The 21,473-nt window shown below is 40.6% G+C and overlaps 1 protein-coding gene across 1 annotated transcript; it reads right to left on the reverse strand.

Annotated features, from left to right (window-relative positions):
• Positions 1 to 1,141: 1,141 nt before the first annotated feature.
• On the reverse strand, positions 1,142 to 17,397 carry polr2m (RNA polymerase II subunit M). Its single transcript, XM_069693399.1, has 19 exons — positions 16,982 to 17,397; positions 16,145 to 16,225; positions 12,797 to 12,892; positions 11,575 to 11,739; positions 11,363 to 11,455; positions 11,137 to 11,250; positions 10,876 to 11,028; positions 10,150 to 10,275; positions 9,800 to 9,928; positions 9,251 to 9,345; positions 8,565 to 8,670; positions 7,928 to 8,011; positions 7,609 to 7,715; positions 6,866 to 7,516; positions 4,679 to 4,700; positions 4,433 to 4,551; positions 2,835 to 3,431; positions 2,453 to 2,675; positions 1,142 to 1,285 (listed from the first exon to the last, which is right to left on the reverse strand). Exons 1-19 carry the CDS (start codon positions 17,057 to 17,059, stop codon positions 1,142 to 1,144), a joined length of 3,183 nt encoding a protein of 1,060 aa, XP_069549500.1. The 5' UTR covers positions 17,060 to 17,397.
• Between the last annotated feature and the right edge of the window lie 4,076 nt (positions 17,398 to 21,473).

Below are 21,473 nucleotides of genomic sequence, written 5' to 3' on the forward strand. Positions count from 1 at the left end.
TCATTCATATAAAAACTCAGGAACGGTTCAAACGCTGTGCAGTTTTTGATCAGTTTTGACACCAGGCTGCATCAGCTCAGAGCTCCCTTCAGCCCTCACACTCCCGTCTCCTGCTGGCTCAGTTTCTTTAAATCATACTTCTCCACAAGCCCGCTGTAATAAAAACATCACACTGGTTACAGCTGACAGAAGGCAGTTTGTGAGACGCACCGACAGTGACCTGGGGGTGTTTTATTCAGCAGCGCACCGAGCAAATAACACCATTAGTGCCGTTTTAAAGCTGTATCGTATAACGGAGTTTCAAGTCATTAAAATTATGAAGAAAAACGTTTAAGCTTTGCACCACAGAGGTACGAAGAGATTGGAGAGCAAATTAAATGTTGACAAGGGAAACATTTTCTTGACGCTCTCGTTGGTGAGAAGTGTCACGCTAGTAAAGACAAATGAAAGATATTTTCTTGCAGGTTTTTTTTTTTTTGATTCATGCTGAGAAAGCTGATGAGGAAATTCATGGCGTCTGTAGTTTGGGTAAAACTGGATTGTTTCCTGACCTTACACAAACTCAACCAGGTGGGAAATCAGATGTATTTATTCAGTTCTGTTACACATTCTTCAACATTTAAAAATAGCACAACAATTTGCAGGCTCACGTGTGTTTTCTCCAGACAAAGCTGTTAACAGTCACCACTGTACTGACACAGTCTGCTGATGAGTTTTACGTGCGTATAATTATTAACACGCTAAAATAAAAACCTCAACACACAAAACTCTCAGGCTCAGAAAGACATGACGTCATTAGTTTCAGTATCCTGATGACAAACAGTGCCCTCGTGAAAAACGCTTCAGATTTAGCATTTAGCCAGCAGAAGGTATTACCCTTCCTGCAGGACACTGAAACGACTGAACCCAAAACAAACTGAATGACATTTAAGTGAGCTCGCTTCTCAACCTGCCATTCAGTTTCCTGAGCTGAGTCTGGGTTACCAACTATTCCTTCACACCATGCAAAGACGGTTTCCTCTCTTAAGAATTCCTGCGCTTGGAGTGAAAATCTTGTTTGATGGGTCCTGATCGCGAGGTCCAAAGCCTCTTTCCCTCAGGGCCAAGGTCACACTGGTCCCCCCAAGCTGGCCTTCCAGGATCAGTCTTCCTCTGAGGAGAGCTGGGCTCCTTCATCGTGAAGCTCTCTGTAGGCAGCCGTGGGGCCACCGTCAGGAGTGTAGCTCCCCGTGGAGATCTTCAGTCCCTCAGACAGTTTCTGGGCTGCCAGCTTGGCCTGCAACTCCTGAAATTAAACACAAGACAGAGGAAAAACTGACATGAATAGGCTGGTAAACAGGCACATTATTATAAAGCAGCAAAGCCATAGCTATTAAACTCTTAACAAAAGTATGACTGATAATAAGCTTAACAGCCTCCGTGAGTTGTCAACAGCACACTGTTTGACGTTTGGCTCTAAAGTCACTGCTGGATGTGGAGTGATACACGGTGCCTGAATGCTGCCCTCTAGAGCTGATGGAGGGACCTGACGTGGACTTCTAACTATTTAAAACCAAACACAGGAGAAAATGTTACAAGTCACTATTATACTACATTTGTTTTAATTGCAAAATCAACAAATCAATGAGTCTGCTTTAATAACTGAGTTTCATTTTACATCTATTAAAATACACTTGAAACACTCTGAACATGACGAACAAAATTCAATAAAGATCTTAAAAAATAATACATATTACTGTAAAAAAATAAAATAATTATTGTTACTTTTTGTGTTCACAGAAATAAAAACAACGTATGTGTATTTGAAAGTATTATTGTTTACTGTATAAAATAAATGTTCAGAATAATTTTAACACATTCTCACTCATTTGAATAAAAAAATAGCAGGTTGTACAGCAAAATAGTTGAACTTGTTCAACCTTTGGTGCATCATATTAAAGCCTCATCTGATGAGGAACTGTGGTGGCTAATAAAATATGTGCAAATCCACATTACTGGTAAATTGATTGTGATCATCGCAACAAAATCTATAATTCTGCTAATAGAACAACAGAGAGTGACTGAGCAGTAGCAGGGTTTGCCATTTAAAACTAATGTGTTACTCTGTTACAAGCTGGATTTTCTGGATTGTTATTTCATGTCTCGCTGGAACTGGAAGCAGCACAGCCACATCAGTACAGTCCGTTGCATTTCATTTTTTTAAACACAAAGTCTGTAAAATGCTTGTACAATGTTACAAACAACTATGGCTGATTTTAACCGAGGCATTCAAATACTGTTAGCTCAACATGTTACCACCCAACAAGGTGAGCAGCCTTACATATTTATTCAAAGACTATTAATGTCCTTTTGGTAAGTTGAAGGGTCCGACCGTGTCCGTCTATCTACAGTTTAACATGTACACTGTGTGCAACAGAAGAGTGAGTGTGTTCAGTGGCTCGGCTGCACTGACCTGCTGCTTCTTGCTTTGTTCCTTCAGGAGGACGGCCGACTCGTCCAGAGAAAGAAGCTGGGCCGGATTGTGGCGGAGAGGAGGGAGTCTGGCTGAAGTGATGTCATCCAGGTGTTTTCTGTCCCGCTCCTTCCTGGCCTCTGCATTGAGCGGCGATGAGCCCTCAGAGGACTGACCAGGTGACGAGGATCCTGATGAAGAGATGTCATTTCTATGAGGTAGACTGGAAACAAAGATAATAAGCTGTTATTTACAGTTAAATAACTCAGAAGAACAGAAGAAGACAAAATGACTTGAATTCTGAATAAAATCTGCATTATTAATTAAGTATTTTGTTGTTATAAAGGTTCAGAAAAGTAATCATAAAAAAAAGTCCACTCACTGGTTTAGTTTGAATTTTTGCTTCTTGGGGGCTGAAAATGTCTGTGTTTTTTCCAGAATGACTTCATAGGGAAGCTGTTTTGGTATCTGCGTTCTAAGAAAGTAATTGCCTCTCGCCCCGCTGTTTATTGGGTCTTTGGATTCGCTACCAGCACCAGTTTCAGACAGTGTGACCCTTTCCAAGGCCTCCGCCAGGTCACCTTCTGTTGTTTCCCCAGAGTTCAGAGATGCCCCAGCAGCAGCCGTCTCCATTGTTTCAAAAGCAGCCACTCTGGAGACACGCGTGTCCTGTTGCTCGTCCGCAGTGGCGTTTTCCTGCACGTGAGCTGGGACAGGTAAGACCTCCCTCTCCTGTACAGCGCCATCGCCTGCAGCAGCCTCATCCTGCCTGTGTTGGTGTGAGGCTTCTGGTGTGGTGGAGACAGCACGTTGTTGGGCTGTGAAAGCCAGCTGGTACTTGGACTGGAACTCTGTCCTGGCAACACAAACCAAACTCTGTCTCCTCTCTTCTTCACTGCGGTGTTCAATGGCAAGACGCACTTTGTCTGCAAATTCTTTGATCTTTTTTCCTTTGTCAGGAAGAGACTGTAATAACCTCCTGCAAACAACACAAAGCAATTATTCAGTATATATGTTTGACAAGGGCGATATATATATCAATATTTTATTACATTTTGATATGAAAGTAGATATTGTCTTAGATTTTGGGCATTTGTATAATAGTGACATGTATAATATTTGTCTTCTCCTGGTTTTAAAGGCTGAAAAGATGAAGTCATCTCATTTTCTGAACCTACCAGGCCACTCTACTTGTTCTATCACCCACGTCGTCATTATATCCACATTACGGATGATTATTTATCAAAAATCTCATTATGTAAATATTTTGCAAAAGCACCAGTAGTCATCCCTACAACATTGTTGCAATATCAATAACATCAAAAACAGTGTGATATTTGATTCTGGCCACATCTCCCAGCCCTGGAGATCAATGCTTTGTTTAACTAATTAACCACCATAAATCTTTCAGCAGACACATCGATTCTGTCTTGAACTCTACTGATGGAGTGAACATCATTCTTCCAAAACGTATTCTCTAATTTTGTGTACATGATGATGATGATGGTGGTGCTGACGTTGTTCCAAAAACAAGATGCATTTTACATAACTTGCAAACTCATTTAACCATTAACTGACCTTGTATGAAAGAATCTGCATTTGTTATATTTTTACACTCGTTTGTTCAGCTTGTTTCTTTCTCTGATCTGACAGCATAATCACACTTGTTGAGAAGAATATTTTGTCTGCTCCTTCCATAATAAAAAAATAAAAACTATTACATGACATGCTGACATACAGTATTGGTAACATTGGAGAGTGGTTTGGGGGCTGACATCTGTGGTACGTTCAATGTTCAACAGTACACACTGAACAAAACTCGACTCTATATGTCGTGTTTTCAGGTCGTATTATTGGACAGAGAGAAGACATTGGTGATGTTGCTACTCTGTTATGGTGTCCTCGCGCCAGGAAGTGCCACACTGAGTCATGTTTGAACTTCTGTGCCTCTCACGGACATAAACTGAGTGTTAAACTTACTTGTTAGAGAGTATGTTCTCCTGTCGGAGCAGCAGCTCCCGGAGCTCTTCCCTGCTCTGGTTCCCCAGGTCTCCCACTTGTCCCTGGGGTGCTGTCCACGACGAGGACATCCCTGTTAGCTAATGACAGCTAGCTACAGCCATTTACAAACGGCGCGAGCTCGGGTAAAAATTGAACCTTTAAACTTAGCCGGCTCCAAAAAGTGCCACTTCACTGATTCTTTTACTGTTAAAGAGCTTCTGAAACCTCTTGAGTGTCAGTCTTACTGCTTCAACACACGAGACAACAACAACATTTCAAAGTAGGATTCTTCTTCTTGAGCGGAAATCGAACATGAGGGAGGTGGCGCCTTTATCGCCCCCACTGGACAGGACGCTGTACTGCAACTCTTCACCGTAAAGCTACTGACGCTGACTTACTGCTCTCTGCTGGTCAAATGTAGTCACTAGCACCAATATGAATATTAGAGATGGGCTTGTTATTCTGTTTATTTCGTTCTAGTCTGAACAGGCTTCACAGTCTCAGATTTTCCACAGCTGCATTTCCTGTGCGGATGTTTTTCAACCACTGGGCCAACCCGTTTCTCACTTGGCTCAACAGACAATGACCCAAACTTCAACCAGTGAGTTCCAGCTGTGTCCTCTCCAACCCCAATCGGAGTTCAAAGACAGTTTAAATCTATTTTGGCTGCAACCGTTCAGTTGGAATAAAGTCTCCATACACTTTATTTCTTTTCCAAAATGTGTCATTCTTTGAATCTAAATTCCATATCCATAAAGTCAGATCACACCAGACACTGTAAAACATATTTTTTCTCCAAATGATCTTTCGGTGTCAACTCTTTTTACCAAGCATTTGATTGTTCACCCACTAAGAGTGAATGAGAGCAGGGATGAGGCCTTCATGAGACGTCCTTTAAATCAAAATCCAAGTGGAAATATACAGTACTTCTTGGTACTGCTATCATCTGAATGATTTGATATACTTTACAAATAATTACATTTTCCTTTTTCTTCTGCCAAATGTCTATTTTCACCTGTTTTAATCCACTACATGCAGCTTTGGAGATGTTGGAAAGCTTTTTTGTGAATCCCCAGATTTTCATCACTGATATCATCAAATGCCCAAACAGTTTCTCAAAGTATAGACATCAAACCTTTCCATATTTAGAATTTTAGTGTTTGTGCATGATATTTATGTAAAAATGGGTGAATAATTTGAAATGGAAGGACTGCAAACCATTTTTAAAAGCTCTTTTTGTAAGTGTGGACATCTATTGACACAATCGGGATACTTGCACAGTATAGTCTTTATTATCCAAACATATGCCGGCCTCTCGTCATTAGTCGCAGTTTGATATGTATCATTAAGGAAAAGGCACATCGTAAAGCTTTTTCAAACACAGTTGTGGCAGTACAGACAACAGCTGGATAATACTTGTGCCTGGCTCAGGAATGGCAGTCACCTCATTGACATTAATATCTTTAAAGTGATTGAACAGTTTCATAATTAGTACAGAAACTAAATCTTATGTTATCATATTACCCTGTTGCCAGTATAAAGAGATTCATTCCCATCACCAGTATCAGATAGCTGTTCACAGAGGCATGTTAATAAATATTATGTACATAATGTGACAATAACAAAATAATATTCATTTAATTTGTACAGAGCAAATATAAAATGCTAGGAAAATACACACAATACCATATTCACCTTCATATAGGACTGGATGCTTTTAGCTCCATGAGCAATATAAGTAGGCTACATTCACTGTAAACAAAAGAAATACAATCCTTCATTATCTAAAAAAAACTTTTTGTACACAGCATCAGATTATTTACACGCTACAGCAAGCAACATGTGTTATCAATAATAGATCTATGTGCAAACATCAGCTGAAAACACACAAGACTTTTTATATCATCAACCAGAATCACCTTCTCCTCCACACACGACAGGAAAATATTTACGTGCAATCTCCAGACTGTTAAAACATTGATTTCTGTGTCACTGAGGGCATTTTTTTTAAAAGATAATAAAAGTGAAAATTAGACCAAATTAAGGCAACTGAGTTTTAAAGGAAGAGTTCAAAAATTTAGGAGTTTCTAGACCAAACTATTTCTTGACTGGGAGCAGTGACTTCCTCAAGTTTTCAGGCTTTTGCTCCCATTATCCCATAATGAGGTAAATTGTTGCCTTTACTCTTCTCCCCAGGTTTAGAGGTGCTGGGAAGCTCATTTTGTTAGTTTTGGACAAAGCCTGCAGATGAGCTGTTTTCCTCTGTTTTCAGTCTTTGTGCTAAAATAAGCTAACCAGATTCTAGTTGTGGCCTCATAGATACCAGCAAAAGTGAGACTGCTATCTATCTCCCCTTTTTGAGTCTTGGCTTGCGAATTTCCCAAAATGTCAAACTATTTGCTTTGAGATTACTCTATGTTAATCTTTGCTGTCATTTCCATGAGTTTCATGAATGGTGTATAAACTTGAGGTGCTCTTGATCTTGCTCGAGAAGAGGACGGTGATGAAGAGGACGGGGACGAAGAGGACTGCTCTAAACTTGCTCGTGTATCTGTGTTTGTCTCTGCATCCACCTCGTCTCTCCCAGACGGGACCGGACTCACATCAGGTTGTGAATCAAACAGGTGGTTGTAGGAGAACGTCCCACCAGGTGCTGAGGGGCTAGACTGCAGGAGACGGCTGTATTCAACAGGAGTGTACCTCAGTAAACTGGACTCCAGCCTGCTGGGTGGAGGGTTATTAGGCTTGAACGACCTTGATTGGGTGGGCATTGTTAGGTAGCGCAATGGATGCTGAATGGATGGAGAGGGTGAAGGTTGTGTCGGGGATGAGGGTTGTATAGAGAAAGTCCTTTGTGTGGGTGATGAAGGTTGGCTGGGTGATGAAGGTTGGGTGGGTGATGAAGGTTGGATGGGTGATGAAGGTTGGATGGGTGATAGAGGTGGACTGGGTGATGGATGTTTCACTGGTGTTGGAGGTTGGACTGGTGATGGGAGGTGTATGGAATGGAGATGAGTTGGTTCACCCTGAAAAGGTTCTACGTCATGCCTCTGTACTTCACGTCTGCAGATGCACAGTTAGACATCAGAATGAGAAACTGCTTCCAAATGAAGCACCGAATACAACCTGATGCTACTTAACATGATGCCTCCTACCTGGGGAGCAGATCACAGTCTACTCCTATCTCCCTGGTTTCCAAAACCTCTTGAGGCCTATTCTGTGTGGACACAAAATACTTCAGCTTGTCTTCTAATTCATTATTCTGGGAAAAGGAAAACAGGAAACAACAGTCAGGTCAGATACATGCAAAGAGCTGCAGTCACTTCTCATGAAAAAAGTGATTTGACAGGTGCAGTGACACGAGGAAACCAGTCAATCAACTGTAGCCATGCAATAGATTACCACACCACACCGTAATCAAAACACACAGTGAACACACAGTGAACACACAGTGAACACACAGTAACGTCTTACCTCACACTCCACAATGGCAATCCTGTCCAGAAGCTCCGAGATGAACATGTCCTTCTGAGCTACTTGAGCTCGCAGGGATTGAACCTTCATAAATTCAAGACAACATTTGTTTTGACTGTATATGAATTACTGCCAGCAATGCTTTACTGTAAGAGAGTCTAATCTCTGAATAATTTTCTCTGTAGTTTCCTGAAAATAACCAAGAAATGTGGTGCTAATCACAGGCCAGATAGGAATGGAAAGCATTCACGTCAATCACATTTTTGCACGTTCAGATAACCTGCTGTGCACCGCCCAGAAAAAAATATACACAAGAATGCATTGGTTTGAAGTGTATTAAGTGAATACCGTCTCTGTTGGCCCAATATAATGAGTATGACTGTAAGAAGTACCAAACGGGTATTTTAATTATACATGTGGATCAGACACCCCGCCCTTTAACCACTGTCGGTTGGATGACGTTTTATATTCCTGTGTGCACTGAATCCACCCACACTCTGGATGGCAAACAAACATCTATTACTTCAGCTGATAAATATATGTCGGCCACTCCCGTTATCAAAACTTAGGCAGAGCAGAGGAGCCGCGTCCATGCGACTGAACGGCATCTACACATGGATAAATAAAGCCTCCTCACCTCTTCGATCATTCCTTTGACTTTCCTCTGCTGGCAGAACACCATGTCGTTCAAGTGTTTGATTCTCTCACGGAGATCCCCAACTTCACCCTGCAACACTTTGGACCTAAAAACAACCTCCATTTAGTCCCACAACGCTGCAGCACCCCGAGTAACATACAAACATCAATTCAAATTTGAGTGCCAATAAAGTTTATTCTTATTGTTGGAAAAAGCAGTTTGACAGAGCGATGCCAACTCAAAGACTAATAACTGCCTCACATCCGACGCCATGTCAACCAAACTCCATCCACTGACGAAGAAGGAATGATAGATTGAAAGCCAATTAAAAGCTAATAAATCAGAAAAAAGGCAGAAAACCAACACTCGCAGAGCATTATGCAATATGCAATCATTTTTATTGAGGGAAAACAAACGAACGTGTTTCAGCCGTAAGCCATCGTCAGCTTATTGCTGAAACACGTTGGTTTGTTTGCCCACATTGAAAATTATTGCACATTGCAAATTGCTCTGCAAGTGACGGTTTTCTGCCTTTTTTCTACATTTTTGTCACAACCGTGCACCCATCCCGTTTTCCTGAACCGTGAGTTCTGCGTTCCTTTTTTTGCCATAAGCTAATAAATCGATCCTACAGGTATTTTTTGGGGGGCAAACTCATGTTTGTATTTCTGGACCTTAATTTGTACCTTTTGGCTGCAGTTGCATCTGTTTTGTCAGTTAGCTCCATCAAGCGGAGACGCTGTTCACATTCCTGCAGCTTGTGCTGCAGTTGGCTCTTCTCCTGTGGAAATTATATCACAGTTTTTTTCAGTTTTTCTTTGACACAATAGTTGAATTCAAATCATGATTCTCAGAGCATTGTGGAATTCTTAAATCCAAGGTATATTTATTTATCATTTATTTATTATAAACAGTATGTTTCATTCTTGTCGCTTGAGGCAGTCAAATGTACAAGTAACATATTTTCAGCTGCCCAGTGGGGCATCGAGTTAACGATCAAAATGAATTGCAATACTTTTCTTTTGAACTATCGACATGTTTATGGATAAACATATCAAACTGTTAAATCCCTTCAAACACAACGCCACGTGTAAAAGCTAAGCTCTCATTTTTCGAACACATTTGTGCCGTAGATAAACAACAGACCTTGTAAAGTATACTGTATACCATGTGTTTGGTCAAAGGGAGTGGCAGAAGTAATTAGATATCTTGTCTGATGTTAAAATGTGTCTTACTTTTCCCATACAGTCCAGGAGACGCTCCACTTCAATAATCCTCAGGTCCCTCTCAGTAATCTTGGCCTCTGCGATCTGGATGTTTCTTTCTGCTTCCTCCAGTCGCCTGATGTACTCATCGAGTTGAGCCTGTATGAACAGGAACTGCTTTTAAAATGGCTCATCACACTATCAAGAATTTAAATTAAATTATTATTTAGAGTAAAAATTAGCAGTCTTTGTAAAATGGGTCAAAATCAAAAGCATGATCAGCGTCTCATCACACGTTACACGTCTCTGACGTGTACGTTTTGGTTTCTGTTGTCAGTAGAAACAGAGTGATGTGTGAATGAGGAGTGAAGAATGCAGACCTGTAGGTTTTCAATTTCCTCCCTGTGTTTCCGTTGTTCCTCCTGCAGCTTTTCCTCGTACTCCCTCTGTAGCTTTGCTGAGAGCTCCTGCAGCTCCTGACTGTTGGCCTCCCGTGAAGACTCCACCTGGACAATCCACAGCACAGCGAAAATTAGGACTGTGGTCAGCTGATTATTCCATATTGACACCAGAATAGAAGATGCAGATACAGCTGATGTGTTGCTGGGCTGCAGTTAGATGATATGTAAGCCAACCTGCTGCATCAAAGCTGCTTCATTTAGCATTTCACAGATGCCAACGTTATTTGAAATGTGGGCAATTTGCTCTCTATTGAAAAATGATCATTACTTGTTTTATCATCACAGACTACAGGAGACGAGTTCTCAGAACTTTTGTGACTTTTTGACAATAAGTGAAGTTTGATTTCATTGTAAATTGCCGCAGGTGGAAAACTGATGCAGTATCAGGTAAAGAATAACAGATTCTAGATGTGAAGCGTTCCTGTATTTCTCTTTGTTCATCTTGTGCCTCGCCATCGTTGTTGCCACCGGCCAGTTGAGCACCCACTCATGACATCAGCTGGGTGAACACTGTCTCTTTGAATTTGTTGAGCAGGCACTTCCACTACTGTGTTTTTAAATCTGTGGATGTACATGGGTGTGCGTAAACAAGTACAATAAGTGTGTTGTCACATACAAAGCGATTATGTATGTGCGCCGGATTACCTGAAGTCTCAGAGTTTGGTTTTCAGCCTGAGCTGCAGCCAGCTCTCGCTCCTTGTCTCTGAGTTTTTCTTGTGTTTTCTCACAGGTGCTCCGCAAACTCTTCACCTCATCTCTTATTTCCACTCTGTTCTGACAGTTCTCCAGGAGTGATTTCTGCGAAGGAAACTTCTTTTACTTAACAAGCTAACCCTCTCTATAATAGCATGCAGCTGCGCCATATAAAAAAAGGTCTTCACATGTTCAGGGATTTTGAATTGTTACCTGCAGGCCTATGTTAGCAGAAATAAGGGAGCTGTTCATCTGATCAAATTTCTCCATGGCTGCCGTCCGGATCCTCACCTCTGACTGCAGGCTCCTCTGGTGTGTGTTGGCAGCCTGCACAAACACATGGCACACTGAAATTTCAGATCTATTCACAGCTTCACATCTTGTAGTTTGTTGAGGGATTTCTAAGCATCTGGTCACATGCTGTTACATAATTAATTACCCTGATTTCTTGTGAAAGCTTCTGCATCGATTGCTGCATTCCTCCAAACTGCCCGTACATCCGCTCTCTCACCTTCTCCAGAGAATCTCTCACCTATATACAAAACAAACAGGTATTATCTACACAGCAACACACACAGCTTCGCACAGATGGCGTGATGTTGAAACAAAAATTGACCTGAAGGCTTGGTTGTTTGTTGTGTCTCCCCTCACCTCTCTGATATACCTCATCTCATCGTGAAGGTGACTGACTGTCCACCCGCGCGCCATCACTTCCTGCTGTCTGTTCGAGCCTGCCCTCTGCACAACGCCGTACACTTTGGGCCCATGATGCTGCAGTGAGGTCCCCGGCACCCCATTGGTCATGTCCCCGAGGTGCTGAGGGAGACAGGATCACACCGGTCAGGTTTCTGTAGTCACCCTCCGCTGAAGCTAACTCATAGTGTCATTGTTTCTCTGTGTTTGCGTGCACACATGCAGGTGCATTGCATGTTTTGGTGTGTGGATGCCTATGTATGTACCCTCGATCAGGTATTTCCAGCACCGCTGCTGAGCACTGGAAACAGGAGGTTGGGAACGAACGGCTAAGAAAGGTGCAGAGTGTATTGAAGGTGTCATGTTTCTGCAACCCAGTACATGAGCTACTGCCGTTTCTGCCTATTGTACCTCTGATAGCCGGCGAAAACAGATGCACACCAGACCGGGAGCAGTGTGCCACTTCTAACAATGCAATAACTAAATAACAAATGACAATTATGGTCATGGGCACAGATGAATTACAGAATTGTGGAGATTACATTTCTATAAATATAAATATAAATATAAATATAAATATAAATATAAATATAAATAAGAGGCAAATGTTTTGTTTGGAAATTAGAAAGAGAAATCAATTCTACAGCTATTGCTTATTTTCATTTTCAATTATTGTGTGTTATTTTCTTGATTAATCAATAAATCCTTTTGGACTATAGAAAGTAAAACAATAAAAATGTCTATTATAATCTCCTGAAGCCCACTTTAACTTATTCAAATGATTTCAACATTCGATAACTAACAAATATTACCATTTAAGGAGCTGAAACCCGATCATTCTGGTTAACATTTATTATAATTGTAGCCACTTAATTTTCAACTAATCAATAGATTATTTAACTAATTAATTCTGAATTAAGTCAAGACCTAATTTCCCATCATCCCATGATGAATAAGCATGTCTTCTTAAGACTTAAACAGATGCACTTGAGACATGGAATTGGTTCCAGTCACCTGCAAGCATTTGTGCATGCTGAAAGTCCGTGAATACATTATGAATGACTCCAATGAGCACATGCACAGAAACCACTTTAACTGTCAGTGACACACGCTGGAGCAGTGGCAGCATACGCGTCGCAGTCTCATGCCTATTATTCAAGATGAGGACGCGTCCGTCTACCTGCTGAGGCGTCTCGCTGCCAGCTGGCCTCTCTCTGTGGATCAGCCCGTTCCTCTTCTTCCCACTGACATCTTTTTCTTTAGCTTTCTTTTCAGCCTGCAGAAAAAAAAAAAAAAAAAAATCCAATATTCAAGATTGATGTTGTCTACGATTCACTTCGTTCCAGGTGTGATTTTTACTTTGTGCAAACATCCCACAGCACCAACTCATTTGTTGTTGCAATAATGCACCTGACTGTCATTTTACAGGTAGAAAAGCTGCTTTCTAAACAAGAATGCAAGCAAACAAACTTTTGCACCAGTTTTAAAATTGTACTTATGTGAATATCACAGTGTTCATCTCAAGGGTGGAGGTGCGGGGCAACTTTTAGTAATTTGCCTGTATCATAGACAATAATATATATATATATATATATATATATATATAAAAAAGATTAAATAATCTACTTTTTTCTGTGCTTTGATTGTCTTTTCCACTATTTAATGTCTGTTGATGAGTTTGAACTTTTGAACTAAATAGATGGACTGAAAGACGGACAGACAGATAGATAGCTAGAAGGAGAAAAACATATTTTTAAAACCTCCACTCAACATAAACATCCAGTCAGGACCTACTGCCCAGAGAAAGAGGAGTCAGTCTCCACATCTCACAGAGATAAGAGTGAGGAGGAACCAGAACAAAGACGCTAGTGTTGTCTCATGGACGGAGCCGAGCCTCACATTTCTGCACCACTTCATCTACAGAGGACAAGCTGTTGAGAAATGCTGAAGGCCTGCTAATAGGCGGATGTGAATTCCAGCATATGGGAGGAAAGTACAACCATCTATGTTTTAACAACACTGCAGCGGCTCCTCGAAGCGCTATGTGCCGCCCCTTTGAAATTTTACAATGCCTATATTTGACCACAGTGGTGGAGCAGGTGAAGCAGCAAGCATGTAATTTTGCTGGAGGAAGGAAACAAAGTTTCTTTTGTCTTGTGTGGCCTCGAGGAGTTTGAGCTGCTCCCACATGTTTTTGACTACCTGAACTATGTAAACAAGTAAAAACTGCTGAGACGTCCCATTGAAATGATCATGTCAGTGCAGTGTCAAACATCCTACGGTGTCATCTGTTTGCAGCACATGCACTGATCATATGAGGTCACCACCCAAAGACCCTTTCATTGGGGTGAATCATGTTCACTTTGAAGACACTTTCAGTCATTATGGAGATGAAATCCAAAGCTGCAGGTGGAGTTCATCTTAACGTAGCAATGCGGTGTCCTGTGTGTGTGTCATAGAGCAGATGCTTTACATCCTATCTAGGTCAGTCACTGGTCATATTGTGTCCACGATGTGTCAGGTTGCAGGACACACCCTATTCTAATTTTAAGGTGAAGAACTACTACAACCAGTGTTCCTGCTGAAACATCGTGTCTCTGGTATCTCTGACAAGGATATTTTACTCATTTCTTTCCTCCTTGATGAATTTCATGTCTCAACTTCATCACAGTCCTGAGTGACCTACATTTGACCTTCCCTCAGGCTTACATCTGGGATTAAAGACAGAACAATTTCAGGGGCAATTTTGTCTGAAAAGGGACATAAATACTCAAGAGTTTAATAAACGTCTGCAGATTGGACAGTTGAATCGAGCCCATTTCATGCTGTGTCACCTTTAAACACTGCAGGTATTTGAACTGTTACAACAACAGCAGAGTCGTTGCGCCCACGGGGACCTCAGAGCTGAATACATAATGATGCTGAAGAGGGCACGAGGTGAGTTTTTAACCTCTTGAACCCTGATATTACTCTTCAGATTCTCCTCATGGGCCTTCAGATATAGTTTCCTACGGTTTCACAGACATTTCATGCATCAGTTAATTTGAGTACTTCAGTGAATCAGCTACAGTTCATGATTTTCTGCTCATTTTCATGTGATTAAGTCAGAGTAAGTTTTGTGGCTTTTGATTCTGGATGCAGTATTAACATCTTGAGAAATATAGTCCTTCACTGAGTTTCCTGATAAGATAGGTTTCACTCTAAAAATTTAACGACAGCCAACAGCAGAATTTTGTTGAGTGGAAACATAAAAAAAAAAAAAAAACGTGTCAAATATTACAAGTAAAACAAACAAGAAATAATGTGTGTGTGAAAAACCAACTGTAGGCTGCAGCAACATATTTACTTTACAGATGTGAGACTGATCTCCATCTTATCATCAACTCATCATTCTGTTTCATTTTCTATGGACCATTTCATTTACTCTACATTTTCTCACATCATTTTCATCACATCTGTAAGAACTGCCACTCTTTTGATCGAGCTGCTGATGTCCATCCTAGGACAGACTGCATCCTCACCAAACACAGTGAAGTACACATCAGCACTGAGCATATGCGTGTTTCCCTCCACTTGTTTGCTCTTGACCAGACCGCTCTCTTTCATCAGCTCCTACAGTCACGCCCTCCCAGAGGAAAGTCCATTCAGAGATAACCACAGCGCTATCAGTGGAGAGCGTGGAGGTGTGTTATCGGAACGAACACCATGCTGCCTGGCCAAGATTCATACAAAACAGGCCACCATTTTTTCTGACCGTGAAAAGGACCAAAAAAATTCTCCTCCGAGCCAACAATAAGTGAAGTATCGCGCTCAGTTCTCACACTTTCACTGTCAAACTCTGGCATCAGCTTCTGGACCAAATCCTGAACACAAACAAAAGGTGGGGCAGAACCACCTACAGCAAACACCCACACAGCCTGCAGCGTATACTCAATCATAATTCACATAATCACAATGTCCACTAACAGACAGGTCTGAGTGTAATTTTGCCCTTCAGTAAGCAAATACAAATTTTATGAGCTGTGTTTGTTCTAGTTACCAGAGTTTGAGGTAATACAGCTCCAGCTAAGCTGTTGTATCTTTAAATATTTTCTGTTGCATGGTGCAAATTTACAATAGAGTCAGAGCAGAGCTTTGAAGTAAATGTGAAACAGCTGTGTGTGCATTATCACACGCACACGCCTGCCTGTCATGATTGTGTAACTGGACCAGATGATAAAAAAAACACATAAATCTCAGTGGCTCAACCAGCTTTGCTTCACGGTTTTTGTATTATGAGATGAATTAAGGTGATATTTTCAAAGCTTACTAATACCCCCACATCACTGTTTTTGAGAGTGGGTTGGTGAGGGTACATTTCATGCCAGAGCAGTTGAGTCAAATTGAGCTGATAGGGAGGAATTTCAAGGTTTAATTTAACTCTATATATTAAAGTTTAGCTAAATCTAAATAGGACTTTCAAGAGAGATTTATAAGCCGGACAGCACGGCTAATTGTAGAATTTCACTTAGGGTTATGCAAGACTTACTGTGTCTGAGTTTGCAGTTTTTGGCTCCTTGTCTCCATTATCTCCCGCATGTAGAGTTAACCTCAGGCGTTGGATCCTCCTCTGAAAAACAAACAGACAAAAGGCAAATAAATTATGTTCTCTAAGCAAATGAATTTAGCTTAATCTCATCAGAGAAAAGACAGAAGAGTTTACATTAGCATGTCGCTGAAACTGAGACAATGATCCACTGTGGGTTTATTTATAGGCAATGGCAACAGAGAAGCAAACAAAGTTTATGTAAATGCCCTGAAACTGTGAAACTGGTGTATGTTACATAATGTTTACACTTCAGGTGGTGATTTTGTTTGATTCTATACAATCAGATATTTTTGAAAGATGTTATTTGAAAACATTATGTCACTGAAATTTGCAAGAACAAACACACCGTGCACAGTTCACAGAATATTATGTAACATGTTGTGTCATTCGACATGAGACAACCATAGGAAAAAAAAAGCTGCTTTGGTACAAAGGCCCGTTTTATCAGAGAGCTGTTAAAATAAACATGACAGTCCGGCCTCCTGAACACTCAGCTCCCATTACACGCTTGTGTAAGTGGACACATCCACACAACCTACAATGAACAAAAACTCACAAACTCTAAGATCAGAGAACAGAAAACTGTAGGCGGCACTGAGAAAATGTGTTTCACTGTACAGGGACAAGAAAAAAGTGGCTGCAGACTTAAAAGCAACAGAGGACAAACAGAGGAGGGGAGGAAAAAACACTGCTCAGCAAAACAGGAGAAAGAGAAGAGGGGAAGTGGGCGAGACAGAGGGAACCTTTTACTGTCCTGGCTTCTCTGGGACTTCTTACCTCACTTGAAGACCCTGGAGAATCCTCTGTTGTGGTGGTGGTGGTGGAGACAGTTCGGCCTGAACTGTAGCGGAGCATGTCTCTTCTTCTGTCCACTCCTCGCTTGTCTTCCTCTCCCTCTCCAGACCGCCTCCCACCCTTCCTCTCACTCTCCTTCCTGAGTTCTCAGAGCGACCATCTGCCCCCAGCTCCGGCCAGGGAAGAGGAGGGGAATTCCACTCTGTTAAGTCCGGTGGTGGTGGTGGTGGGGGGAGTCCTCGGGGCCCCAAGGTTTCCTCTGTCAGTGAAATGACCAAATGCAATCCAGTTTAACACTCAGCAATACAAACACAACTATGTCATTGTTTTGCCAGACTGCTTCTACATCCACCTGACTGACAGGCTTGACAGTCACTCAGCAACCTCGTTGCCTTTCACTGCATCTCTCTGCGTTCCCATCAGACCTGTCAGGCCACATTTCCCCTGCTTCCCTGCTCTGCGCCTGCTGCCCTGAGAGCAGGAGTTTCACAGGGCGGGTTCTTTTACTTGAGCTGGGACAGGTAGGGCAATTCTTATCAACAGGAGTGGCTAACAGGAGGAGCAGCACGCTTCACTTCACACAGGAGTTTAACAAAGTCTCCCTGTGAAGGTTATACATTCCAAACATTTAAATGAATGTTATAATAGATTTAAAAAAAAAAAAAAAAAAACATTTCTGCAGAATATTAGTGGTCTATTTCAGCGCTTTAATGAGCTTTAAAACTTAGTTTTTTGTTCTTTTATCAAATAGTGGTGCAAATTAACTCAGTACAAATTTAAATACTAGTCTGAGCTGGTTCTACTTCACTTCAGTATTTTATGCTCGACTTCTAGTTCACTTCACTTCAGGGGGAAATACTGAGATTTTTACTCCACTAAATTTATTGGACAATCTTTTCACATAAAATTTTTACACACAAAACAAATGATCAATTTCGGAGCTCGTGAAACATTATTAAATGACGCAGCACTGTGAAGAAGTTAAAATGACCTCCACATTGACCTTCTACATTTGTGTCCTGTTTACATATCAATACATGTAGAATAATGATCTCATTATATAATCATATAAAATTGATACTTTTACTTTTGTATTTTAAGTCCATTCAATTGCTAAGATTTCTTTAACTAAGGAGACATTTTTAGTGCAAGGCATTTATTTGTAATTTTTGCACTGTGCTGTTGCTACTCTTACTAAAATAAACTTATAAATGTTGATTCAAAAAGTCATAAACTTATTTATACAACAGATACAGATAGCGTCTTGTGGTACAGGAGTTGCTGTAGTTAATAAATTATTGATAGTGATGAAAAGGCACGTCACACATTATTTTGTAATATTATTGTTACCTACAGCCAAACCACTACACACATCACTCTGAGTTCATGCTCATCTGTTCACACTTCCTGATTTTGTCAAGGAGAGACAGGCAGTCATCCTCACAGCCGGATCACATTCCTCCTCTGAATGTCCTGCAGTCACTCCCTGTTAATAGAAACTAGAGTCACCAAACAATCAAGTTTAAATACTTGCCTGTATTAAATAAAGTTGCCTGGCAAGAGCTTGTTCAGCTGTATGTTGTTCTTCAACAAATCTCTGTGGTTACGTCATGTTAAAATACGTATGGCAAAGACGAAGAGAACAATATGGGAGGTTCTTCTACAGGACTGTGAAATTAATCAGTAACTGGACGTCAAACAAATCGTGTTTCTTTGCATCTGCAATCAGTGACCCCGTCACCCGGCCCAGCATCTGTCCAAGTCCAATGTCATGTGGAAATCCATGTGGACGTCCTCTCTCATAAACATACAATATTGAACTCCAATGAGGATCATACTCTCATTGTTTGTGATTAGGTTTACGGCGTACGTACAGTTTCACAGAAAAGGAGCGAAAACTGTCACTCATTGTCTCTGCTCTTGAACAGAGCTCCTTCACGACAACTTAAATCAGAAAAGCAGCAGACGGTACATTCACTCAAACTGTCCTTCAGCACACAGGGGAGGTACTTCACCCGAGTATTTCCATTTCATGGTACTTTTAACTTTTACCCATAGAACAAATGGGGAAATGTTCCTTTTTTTCCTACTATTTTTTCTACAATTATTTGACAGCTATAGTTACAAGTTACTTTTCAGAATAAGATTAACGGATCGATAAAACTTTAATAACTGAGTTTCAGAAGTTAATTTTGTGCACATTTCACGATTGCAGTTTCTTAAACGGGATGACTTGTGACTTTTCCTTGTCTTAAATGACTGAATTGAGTCATACTAGATTGATTATCAGCAGATTGATCAATCGTAAACAGTTAAATGCTGGTTACACATTAATGCATCAGTTATTATGCACTGAGATACTTTTACTTTTGATACTTTAAGTGCATTTTGTTAATAATCCTTACACATTTTATGTAAGTAACATTTTTAATGCACAACTTTTACTTGCAATTTTTCCTGAAAGGTATTGCCAATTTGACTTTGGTAAAGTAAGAGTACTTTCTCTAGCACTGAAGGACAGTAGAGTTCATTTTTCCCCTATAGTTGTAAGGTGAGCATGTTGTTAGCTGCTGCATGCAGGTTACAGTCCAAGTGTTTGATCTTCTCTCCTGTGTGGGACCAGTTGTTTGTGCAGGATTTTGGTGTTGAAACCAACCACAGTGGTTGATGTCTACTCAGCATCTTGTCTGCAGCTTTGGAATTTGGGTTATAGTAACTGCTACAAAGAAAGCACCTTTACAGCTGTTGACAGGCAAATGTGCGGTCTGTGATGAAATGACACAGTGTCACAATGCAGCACTGTCTTCAGAAATGTGCTGCAACCAGCAAATACAAATGACAGCTGGAGTGTTTGTGCATTGCTTCTGGAGTTCAGTCAGTGGTCAGCTCAGTACACTACTTCTGAGGTATTTGTGTTTCCATTTCTTGCCAATTCTTAGAAATGTAGTTTATGCACCAATACATTTATTTGGTAAATAGTTACATTCTCATACATTTTATGACAAGGTAGTTCATAGTTGTTATACTTGAAATGACTAAAACAGATCAACTCTATTAACTAATCATGCATTACTAATAAAAAAAAAAAATTAAAAATTTAAAAAAAGGGCCAATTCTCTCCTTATTTACTTTGGTGTGTATTGGCTGCTATCAGCACATCTTAATGGGTAAATTTCCCCTTTGAGTAAAAGGTACTTGGAGATATTGCTGATGTTCACGACAAAAACTGTACATAATCAAGGGGACAACCAAAAGGGCTTTTAATTTGGGAACTCGGTGAAACAGTAAACAGTGATGTTCTGTTATCTGATTTTTATGGTAGCAGACATGTTTAGAGGAAAAAAATAAAAAAAATAACCGGATGGTCATTTACTTACATATATGGCACTCTCTGTTCTGGAGTCGAGCTGAATTGAAGCTGCAGGTGTTTTAACATGACATCACCAGGCTCCCCGCTGCTTGCAGTGGTGCTAACATTAGCTTGCTGCTTCCGGCCGACATTTTGTCCTGGTTTGAAAGGATTTGACGTTCAAAGGTCCTCATCTGACTCTGTTCGTGCTTTTCTTTGAGTTTGTGGTGCCAGACAAAGGCTGACATTTTTGTGAAGTTAATGTAAAGTTATATAGTACGGAGCCCCTAAAGGGTCAAGGGGGATGACTTTTTTTTTTTTTTCTCCAGGACAATGAAGGGAAGTGAAATGACTTTGAGCTCTGAGCTACACTGTTTATGATCATGGAGTCCAGGTTTGACCTGTAAGTATAGTAGTTTTTAGATCTGGACCAGGACCGGTGTGGTCTAGATGTGTAAAACGCAGTGAAACCTTGACCCTTCAGGGACACCGTACTGTAACTCGCTGCTAAAAACAAGCAGGCGGTCGAGGAAACAGGTGAGCGTCGCGCGCTGCCCCCTGGGTAATGGTGTTTACGTGTCGGTGCACAATAAACTACAAGTACAGTTTTGAGGTGCTCATACTGGGGGATTTCCATTTTCTGCTTCTTTAAACATAAATGTAGTGGAGTAGAGCCCCATATGTCACTACATTTATTTGACCTTTATTGTTGTTTTTCAAATTAAGATACATGTCAAAATATGATACATATGAAACATACTGTAATAAAAACTGATAAAAGATTTCTTTACTATGGAACTACTCATTAGTGTATCAAATAACATATTAACGAAACACAATGGTCGCTTATATAATACTACAATATTACAAGTATTAGATAGTATAGGCTACTTTTAATCATTATATCATGCTTTTACTTACAATACTTTAAGAACCGTTGCTAATAATACAGTGCTTGGTCTATTTTTGAACTGTGGCATTTCTTCTTTTATTTAAATAAAGGATCTGAAAACTTCTTGAAAACCATTGACAATGACTCAAAACACAAAACATTGTAAGCAGGTTTGTCCTGCTGTACTGAAACATTCAACGCCCGATGCGTCCTCCGGATGTTTACTCTGTTGT

Source organism: Brachyistius frenatus, unplaced genomic scaffold (assembly GCF_029030835.1).
Source record: "Brachyistius frenatus isolate BFR_SWC_R1_liver_20210118 unplaced genomic scaffold, ASM2903083v1 Contig_15, whole genome shotgun sequence".
Classification (NCBI taxonomy): domain Eukaryota; kingdom Metazoa; phylum Chordata; class Actinopteri; family Embiotocidae; genus Brachyistius; species Brachyistius frenatus.

Bases quoted from the DNA above. Each gene is read 5' to 3' on its own strand.
- polr2m (XM_069693399.1), bottom strand. From the start codon at position 17,059: ATGCTCCGCTACAGTTCAGGCCGAACTGTCTCCACCACCACCACCACA. The intron at 12,893-16,144 runs GTAAGTCTTGCA...TTTTTTCTGCAG, and splicing joins AAACTGCAAACTCAGACACA to GCTGAAAAGAAAGCTAAAGA. The intron at 2,676-2,834 runs GTGAGTGGACTT...CTTTGTTTCCAG, and splicing joins CAAAAATTCAAACTAAACCA to TCTACCTCATAGAAATGACA.